The 10,000-nt window shown below is 39.6% G+C and overlaps 1 protein-coding gene and 2 non-coding genes across 5 annotated transcripts in view; all 3 read right to left on the bottom strand.

The window, feature by feature from the left end:
- LOC137999559 (FH1/FH2 domain-containing protein 3-like) overlaps positions 1-10,000 on the bottom strand; it is a 63,357-nt gene that overhangs the window by 38,459 nt on the left and 14,898 nt on the right. For all 3 annotated transcript variants that reach the window (XR_011122978.1, XM_068845368.1, XM_068845375.1), the window contains exons 8-15: positions 9,723-9,820; positions 9,120-9,203; positions 8,944-9,003; positions 8,047-8,111; positions 7,743-7,774; positions 7,143-7,398; positions 2,777-3,009; positions 794-2,148 (exon numbers count right to left, since the gene is read on the bottom strand). Coding sequence is in view for 2 of the 3 variants with exons in the window: in XM_068845368.1 (XP_068701469.1) it covers positions 794-2,148; positions 2,777-3,009; positions 7,143-7,398; positions 7,743-7,774; positions 8,047-8,111; positions 8,944-9,003; positions 9,120-9,203; positions 9,723-9,820 (2,183 nt within the window). In the remaining variant the exon portion in view is untranslated. The remainder of the gene's footprint in view (positions 1-793; positions 2,149-2,776; positions 3,010-7,142; positions 7,399-7,742; positions 7,775-8,046; positions 8,112-8,943; positions 9,004-9,119; positions 9,204-9,722; positions 9,821-10,000) is intronic.
- Trnas-gga (transfer RNA serine (anticodon GGA)) lies at positions 4,734-4,806 on the bottom strand. Its single transcript has one exon. It is a non-coding gene; the product is annotated as a tRNA-Ser (tRNA).
- On the bottom strand, positions 4,986-5,058 carry Trnas-gga (transfer RNA serine (anticodon GGA)). The gene has a single exon. It is a non-coding gene; the product is annotated as a tRNA-Ser (tRNA).

Genomic DNA, 10,000 nt, shown 5'->3' on the forward strand with positions numbered 1-10,000 from the left:
AAGAACAAGATCAGCCTTAAAGCTGAAAAAAGTGTTTACTGTATTGTGACTCAATACAATATGCGCCAACATCACGACAATGTAGAATCTTGTGGCAGCTTTTTCAAGCTGATCTCTCCACAGTTCTATTGCAACTTATTTTACTTATCTCCAGAGGAATAAATTTCACAATTTTCGATTCACTGCAAAAAGTGCGTAGTACCTGGAACGGCTTCTGTAATTAAGAATTCGTACCGTGTAAAGTTTGTAGCTTGCTGCTTTTGAGCGAGTCCAGTACAGACGTACATGCATTGGTTATGCATTATATAGTTATGTGCGATATGTTAGCGATTTTTGCAAATTGTGCAAAAATTACCAAAATCGTGACTCTTGTCGGGGACTTGTCTTCTCGATCTTTTCAGCCTTCACAAATTTGGTGCGAAACACTGCAATTTTTGCAACTGCGTGCAAACCTAGACACACGTCCAAAAAACACAATGAGAACTGGGTCAATGATTAGATGTTTTAACTGCTCTGCAGTACAAACAACAATAAGAAAATTAAACGCGCTAGCAAGGAAAGAAAACGTTGTCTGACAGTTGTTTACGAAAAATGCGTACAGTTTCCCTTGCGATTTTGACCGAATCGCATTGAGCAATATGCCATTTGCCGGGTCACTTCAGCCTTTACCGGTTCAAAGTGCGACACTTTTGTGTGCAAAATCATCCTCATAACACTTAGTCGCAGACCCCTGGGAAAAAAAGAACTCGGGATTGGCATAATTAAAAACGAATAAAGATCATGTGCAGCCTACCTTTACTTTTGACACTGTTTTGTTCTCAAACAAATGTTCCAGCTTCTTAGTATCAATATCTACAGTATCAATGCTCCCCCAGATTGTCTTGTTTACACCATTAATAAGGGGCGAGTTTTTCACTTCCTGCCAAAACAAACGCACTAACTTTTTCTTTGGGTTAGCATCATTCACACTGGGTGCCTTCGGTGGTCCTGGGGGAGGGGGAGGAGCAGCAGGCCCACCGGGGGGTGGAGGAGGTGGAGGTGGGCCGCCAAGTAATGGCGGAGGCGGAGGTGGGACACGGAACGAGGCTTCCGAGTGAAACTGGGCATCTCTTTCATCACCTTTTACCGACGCACAATCCAACAATTCATCTTCGTCATTTTCCAACTCAGTAAAATTAAAGTCATTTACAATGAGTTTTCTTTTCATTACAATCATCCGTTCCCACTCCAGTTCCTTCAACAGTGCAGCTTCCTCTGCCGCCTTCCTTGCTGCTTCCTCTTCTTGTTTTCGCCGGTCTTCTTCTTGCTTTTTGCGCAGTTCCTCTTGTTTTCTCGCCTCCTCTTCAGAAACTAGCTCTGTTTTATCATCTGTCGATTGTTTCATTAGACTGGATTTCGCTTTATTTAGAAGTCCTTCAAAGCTTCCCTCCGGGGTATTTGATGTTTCACTTTCTTCATCAACTTCAGGGCACCCGCTCAATCTTTTTACAGCGTCAGAAACTAAATTCTCAATCTGCAGCAAGTCCTTTTGCCTTTGGGATCCTTCGTCATGTTCTCCTGGGGATAATAACTGTTGCTTTCTATCATTAATTGACTCACCTACGGAAAAACTGGAATCACCAACTTTACGGTCCACATCCTCTAACGATTTCTGTTGTCCGTATAACATGGATAACATCATTTTCTTGTTCGGAAACCCCGGAAAGCCTTCGCAAATACTTGAACGCTTTTCCGACAATTCTACAACACTCGACCGTCGGGCATTATGAGGCGAGTCAGTTGAACTGGCTCTTCTATCGATGGGAAGTTTCGAGTTTTCTTCCGAAATTCGTAAATTTGCCGTATTGTCGTCGTTTAATAAATCATCCGTACTTGAGCCTAGTTTGTCGTCAGTGTCTGTGCTATCATCACTAGTCCTATGACCCGACGATCCATTCTGGTCAAAATGATTAATCAAAGGTTCTCTTTCTTCTTTTTTAATTTCTGAAGCCTTTTTTCTTGATGCAACATTTATTTCTTTTCTCCTTGGTAATTCCTGTTCTTCTTTATTCTCATGCTTAGAGCCCTTGGCTTTTGAATGTCCCATTGAGTCTTCAAGTGGCAGAGATTGCTCCTCTCGGTTTCCCCTTGATCTACTTTCTCGTGTTTCTATGAATATCAAAGAAAACATTTTAAAATTAACATTTGCTTCCCATAAACTGACGAAGTAAGAAAATCAAGCAAAACGTTTGAGGCAGTGTTGTACGCTGCATGCGTTTTTCAATCCTACAAAAAGCGCAGAGAAGACAAATCGTATCGCCTGGGATTTTCACGATAGCTAAACGATTCCTCACGTAAAAAAAATCATCCTAGTTTATAGCAAAACGAAAGGAGATTCTGGCGTCCCAAAGCCACACTTTGTCCAGAAATGCGAGTAATTTGTCACGTTAATTGTCTGTATTCCGAGACACGAGTGATGTTGAAGTTGAGGAAAAGAGCAAGGGGACACTTCGTGACGCTTATTGAAATCAGCGTGCATCTAATTACTTGCCTCTTGTTTCCAGTCCTTTTTCTCATCCGAATACAGAACAGATGCAACAAAGCCTCTTGTAAAAAATTAATGTATATAGTTGAAGTGTGGGTTATAGATGAAAGTGAGAAGTAATCGTCGCTGCACTTATCTGGACAATTTAGGCAACTGAACTTTTCAGGTGTCTATAACTATAGTATAAGATAAATGCGAGGATCACTTCTCCCTTTCAAAAGAATGTAGAGCGAATTGCACGTGACAACATACCATCTGTCTTAATCGGTTCCTCAAACTTAAATTTTCTTCGTTGGAGCGTCGGTGAAGTCCTAGGTGAGTTCTTGGGTGAAGGCCGCGGTGAAGAGCGAGGTCTGTCGCTGATTGGTGCCGACACTTCTATGTGAGGTCTGTCATTCCCATCGCTTTTACTATCTGCTCTCTGCCTCTCCTCTGTTTCAGACTCCGCCATTGCTTTAGCAGCTCGTCTGGCTGCACGACGTTCTCTGCAACAACATGAATTTTGATAAACTCATACTTCCTGCCTTAGAAATCAAAAGACCCTTTCTTAGGTATGAGAAATTCAACTGTAAAAAAAATTGAATCAGTGACGGCCTTCCGTCTGAGGAAGCACCAATACAGATAAATTCCAAATCGAAATTTTATTAATTTAAGACTTGTAATCCCTTTGGAAAGTTTGCATGTACATGTAACTCAGTTAAGAGAAATCATTCAGTTCACATCAGCCAACCAATTGCTACTTAAGACTGAATGATATCGTACTCAGTTCTGCGACTTATATCCAACGACGGATACATGTTGGAAGTTTGGGTGCTGTCTGAAATTGCCAAGTGTCTCCACAACCCTATAAACCAATTCTTCTGTAACACAGCGGCTTAACGATCACTACCAAGAGAAACATTTGCAAGTTCTTTGCTTGGTTCTTTCCATTAGCTGTCAAGGGTTCAGTAGCAGGAACTCGGAGCTAAACTCGACAGAAACATATCAGCCAAAATGAACTGCATATGTCATATTAAGGGCGAAAAGTGATGCACAAATCAACGTTTTCAAAAATACCATGTTGGCTCAATATGAATTAGAAAGAACCAACAGGCAAGCTATCTTAGACATGACGTTCTACCATTTCACACAAAGTTCAAAGGACCTTGTTTATTTAAATATCAAAAAAACCGAATTTAGTATTATTTTTGTTTTATTATACAATGTTTTCAAGATATCAAGTGCCAAAGGTACCATTAAGTGGAACCAAACAAGGAAAATACCATGTACTTATTGACTGAGTGGGCTCGGTCCGTACGCCATGACCTCGGCCAGACATTTTCCTGTCCGGCCCGACCTAAATCCAGTCAATGAGCATTTTATCATATGGCCTCTTTACACTATTCTTGAGCACTCAGAGGATGATTTGTGGCCCAAAAAAGTTACAAATTTTGGACAAAATTTATCTAGTATGATGTTTGTATTTGTTTTACTGGCTACCAGGAGTTGTACTTGGATGTTTGGAAGCGACGAAATTGTCTAAAATCGCCTCACACAGAGCAGTACATGTTCTTAACAGGGCTGTATAGCCTTTTCCAGCAGTAGTGTAGCAGCTCCCGTAATATGCTATTGTTTAGTATTGTAAGCAACTTCTATTTTTTTAAAGTCTAAGTCATTGTTTCAATGGTTTAATCTTTTGCTTTTGGCTAGGGTAGCGAGTCAATCACATTACACGTTACGAGAGCTGCTTTTCCGGCCCTTCTCTCTAGTTCGATCTTGCATGATGAAAGCTTTTGATAGTATAGACCATAACATTTTGCTACACAAGCTCTGTTTGCTTAATGTTTCTATAACAGATTATTATTATATTAGATTATAGATTAGATTATAGATTATAGATTAAGTATCAAGTAAAGCTATGATCTTCGCAGTTGTGAACGCAATTTTTACAATTGCGTAGGGAAGCCTGAAAAATTCAGGACTTCAACGGGGTTTGAACCCGTGACCTCGCGATTCCGGTGCGACGCTCTAACCAACTGAGCTATGAAGCCACTGACGTTGGGAGCTGGTCATTTGTGGGTCCTAATGGTCCCGTGAGGAATGAGTCAATGATGAAATGGTATATGAAATGAATCATATATGAACTGCGGATATGAAATCAAGTAAAGCTACGATCTTCGCAGTTGTGAACGCAATTTTTACAATTCCGTAGGGAAGTCTGAAAAATTCAAGACTTCAACGGGGTTTGAACCCGCGACCTCGCGATTCCGGTGCGACGCTCTAACCAACTGAGCTATGAAGCCACTGACGTTGGGAGCTGGTTATTTGTGGGTTCTAATGGTCCCGTGAGGAATGAGTCAATGATGAAATGGTATATGAAATGAATCATATATGAACTGCGGATATGAAATCAAGTAAAGCTACGATCTTCGCAGTTGTGAACGCAATTTTTACAATTCCGTAGGGAAGTCTGAAAAATTCAAGACTTCAACGGGGTTTGAACCCGCGACCTCGCGATTCCGGTGCGACGCTCTAACCAACTGAGCTATGAAGCCACTGACGTTGGGAGCTGGTCATTTGTGGGTTCTAATGGTCCCGTGAGGAATGAGTCAATGATGAAATGGTATATGAAATGAATCATATATGAACTGCGGATATGAAATCAAGTAAAGCTATGATCTTCGCAGTTGTGAACGCAATTTTTACAATTGCGTAGGGAAGCCTGAAAAATTCAGGACTTCAACGGGGTTTGAACCCGTGACCTCGAGATTCCGGTGCGACGCTCTAACCAACTGAGCTATGAAGCCCTAAGCCCTAACCCTAACCCTAACCCAGCGTCAGTGGCTTCATAGCTCAGTTGGTTAGAGCGTCGCACCGGAATCGCGAGGTCACGGGTTCAAACCCCGTTGAAGTCCTGAATTTTTCAGGCTTCCCTACTCCCTATTTCATATCCGCACTTCATATATGATTCATTTCATATACCATTTCATCATAGATTATAGATTATTCGTATTCTCAGAATTGGACTGGAACTAGCTTGCAATGGAGGCTCATACGGGGAAATATATTAAAAAGTATTTGCATTTGAAAAGATTCCCCCGCATTAGCCTCCATTGCAAGCTACTTCCAGTCCAATATTGAGAATACGAATATGGTCTATTCTATCAAACTGGTGTGCCAATAGACCTTATTCTCGATGGCCGCCATGTTGGATTTGCTATTATCATGCAAATTAGCTACACACTTCTGACGGGGCAAACAACACAAGTTCGAGAGGTTATAACGAACATTTTAGCCACACAGATGATTTGTTTCGACGAGCCGATTTTCCGCACTTTGCCTTTTTTCCAATGTTTGCCCCCCAGCATAACACATGGCTAATTTGCATGACAATTTGAAAACCAATATGGCCGCTATCGTGAATAAGGCCTATTTTCTGCAAAACTGCCAGCAACATGGTAAACTTAGAAACTCTTATTCTACTTTTTTGGTAATTGTCAATGATTTATGCCCTGCGCTTCCCATGTACAAATATGAGGACGAGTGTACTGTTTTCGAAGTTATATCACACTAGTTATCAGAATCTTCACTTCCAGCTTGACAAGATCTATGAGTGGACTACAAATAGCAATATGAAGCTCAGTGTTTCAAAAACCACAGAGTTAACTATCTCTTTCTTAAAGAATCACGAATATCTCGAGCCTTTCTTACTCAACAATCAACCTCTGAAAACGGGGCAAACTATCAAGCTCCTTTGGGTCCACTTATCATCTGATCTCAAGCGGTCTTCTCACATGGATTACATATGTGCTAAGGCTAGAAAACGCTTGTATGCCCCACGAACTTTGAAACGTGGTGGTGTACCAGCATGTGATCTCCGAACAGTAAATTGCACTTTCATTGGCCCAGTTCTGGAATATGCCTGCTCTGTATGGCATTCCTCACTGACCGGACAGCTCAGAGATCAAGTAGAAGACATCCAACGTCGTGCCGTTCGAGTTATACATCCACACCTGTCGTATAACGAGGGTCTTGCAGCACTTAATTTGTCCATTCTGTTTGAACGCAGAGAATCTGCGCAAATCCTTCTTTAAACCTAATTTTGGTACCAACAGTAAATTGTATGATTTGCTACCTGAGCGCACTAATCATAGCTATGAACTCAGAGATTCAAAAAGTAAGCTATCATTGTACAAGTGCAAAACTGAACGTTTTATGAACAGCTACTTTAGTGCCGTTTTGCGTAAGAAAGTGGGACTTTATTTCATAATTTATGACTTTTAGCCAAAGTCCTTTCACTATAATTATTGTAAACTTTTCTTGAGTTTTTCACTTTCAATCTTTCTGATTGTTAATTACAAGTCAAGTTTAATAAAGGGGAATTTTCTCAATAGTTTTACAATGAAAGGGCGTGCGGAGCCCTACGGGTTATATAATAAAAAGCAATAATGCATATTATTGCTTGTAATATTCAGATAGTGAACCATCTGCTGGAAGATTACGACAGGTTCTTGTCAACGAGAAGACAGGTATTGACTGCAATATATCATAAACAAATTATTATTCGCATTAAAAATCACTGAAAAAGCAACTTATCCATGGAGTATATAAATATATTTTACTTTTGTCTTTTACATACTTTCTTGCCAGTCGACTTTTAGTTTTTTCATCCAATTCACTTTCTGTTGATGAAGATGGTGTAGTGCTTGCTGAGGTTTTAACAGGCGATGCTGGTGGATCTACTTTGTCGGCTGTTCCCACATTGGGAGCACTAGCCACTTTGTGTATGCCATCCCGACTTTTAGCTCCTGGAGGTGCTAGAAGGTTGTCTTTGGTGAAACACGAAACATCAATTTGGCTAATAGAATTATGCCGTCGACTCCGCCTTCTGTCACCTTTCAAGATCAATAGAAATGGGATGAATCTTACTTGTGACCAGAAATCCTGGCAATTTAGCTGAATCTGAATCAAGAAATCTACTATGGGAGTTGCATTAAAAATGGATGATGCTTATGCTCATGACACTACTTCCATAAAAAAGAGAGCCACCTAACTGGTTGTAGTGGGTCCTCTCTGTTAAGAGGCCAGTTCTCTCGCAAAGGAGTCTCAATGCATGCCAACAGGTAAAGTAGCTGGTTATTTTTAGAGTTTCCAATAAATCCTTAAGGAAATGGGTTATTTTCTAAAGAAATGGTCTTTTACACATTGACGCTTTTTGAACTCTGGAAACACACCATACCTGTACCAAAAGCTGTTGTTCTTTTTCTTGGTCTAAGGAGAATGAGTAAAAGCACTTTTTGTTATTTTATGATATGGTCGCTTCTGGTGGAGCTGCATGGGAACAAGGAATTGCAAACATTTTTCTGACTTTCTTCTCTTCCATGTAACAATAACATTGAAAAAGAACAAATCACTGAGTGCAAGGATGACAAGTAGGAACAAACTGTGGCAATAATCACTACAGACACATTTCACAAGACATGCATTACACACTAATACAACCAACTCAGGACCCTATATGTAACTCTTCAATAGTTTGATACCTTATTGATGGAGAGCTTCCTAGTGCAGGGAATTCTTCATCCCCATCTTCAATCCGGAGCGCCATCTTAAGAAGAAGAAAAGTAACAAATGAAAGTGGACCAATTCCAAGTTACTTATAAGTGCGCAAAAAAAAAACCAGACACACACAAGAGAAGCAACCTTGTTATAGTTGAGTCTTGTAGATGTTTAAAAATGACTTTGAGCAAATGCCTGGTTTACCCTTTACTTGCTAATATGACAATGTCTAGTACTGTCTACTTGTTTTGGGTGAAAAGGACAACAATAATTATTTATCATATAAACACTAATGAAATACCAGGTGAGCTTTCACGTAAAAACATAACATCACTGTGAAAATAATGTGTTATCCTTGGGAAGAGGAGGGGGGCCTCTGCCAGCTGCTTCGATTCTCTTTGATTTGCCCCTCATTCACCAAAATGGATAAGTCAGACCACTGTGAAACCAGGCACACTAGTCAGCTACATTTAAATTTAAGGCATGCTCAACAGGGAAAGTCTAAGAGGCTGGGAGAGATCCCTTCCTCTTCCCGACTTATCTAGGAAGATCGAAGGGCCCTGCTGGCAGGGAAACATAAGGACTACAAAAAATATTAAAGTGAAATAGTTTGGTATTTCATTGGTGTCTACATAATAAAGAGAACATAACATGGCCACTTGGAGAAACAAAATTTCTCTTCAAGTGCTGAAATTTTTCTCACAGGTGAGCACAACAAACAAATGAAACATTTTTCAAAACTCCAAGAGATATTTTATTGGAACTCCATGCAGACATGTAATATCCTCTACATTTTCAACAGAGTGTAGCATTAATATTTCAATCAACAGTTGCTCTCAGCCAACAGCCTACTTGTGACTTGGAGAACACAAGCAACACACCTCATAGTTGTTGAACTGATCAACTAGATCAATATTTGATCCAAATTTATTCTGGTGCATCTAAAAATATAAAGAAATATATTAGGTACATGTAGTTTACACCTGTCAATTGTCAATTGAAATAGAAACAACTGATAGCCAAGAAAAGCTGGATCTCTTAAATGATCAGACACTACCTTGATAATCTGCTCCATGCCTTGTTCTTCAAGTGCATCAGTGATGTTATAAAATTCATCTTGGCTTGGTGTAGCATACAGAACCTAACAACACAATAAAACAATTAGAAAACATGCAATTTGCGCACAATAATATTTATTATTTAGGTCCAAAGCAGCTGTAGTAAACAAGTATAAACACAACTTCAACTTCACAGGCCACAAGTATTTCTAACTTTAACCTGCCAGTATTAAATGACAGCAGGAAAGCGAGAGAATGTTGTGAACTTTCAAAAATGTTCCCTGCAGTCTAATCTAGGACAGGGGATCAAATGTGAGTTAAAAGTTTGGATTTTCTCCTCTTTTCAAACGGTTTTTTGTTACTTTGTTTCTTTTCTTTACAAGCCAACGTCTGATCTAAATTGAAACGATTTGAATGTAAAGCAATCTCACAATAAATCAACTTTTTGTTGCTATCATCACTGTGATTATTATTTTGAGTTCAAATAATTGAGAAGTCAGTAGGAGTGATGTTTCAATGAAGTTGTTTTACCTTGGTTGTGAAACACGCATTACACGTATAATGATCTTGTAATAATTACACTGAAAACTTGTGCATCATACTTTGTTAATGAGTGTCATCGCATAGATTAGAATCTCTTCATCTCCCTGGGAATCTTTTTCTGTCATGACTCCTATAATTTCAGCCCAATCTTTGACTCCTAAAAAAAACAAAACCAAGGAAACCGAAAATCAAGAATACTTACGCCTTTCAACGCACTTCTAATTTGAACCAGGCCACCATGTTAAATGAAAAAAAACATGGGGAGGTAGCCAAGATATTACTGATCTTCTAAAATATGAATCAAGTAGGGAAACACGCCATGACAACAATTATTTGT

Source organism: Montipora foliosa, chromosome 1, assembly GCF_036669935.1.
Source record: "Montipora foliosa isolate CH-2021 chromosome 1, ASM3666993v2, whole genome shotgun sequence".
In the NCBI taxonomy this organism is placed as follows: domain Eukaryota; kingdom Metazoa; phylum Cnidaria; class Anthozoa; order Scleractinia; family Acroporidae; genus Montipora; species Montipora foliosa.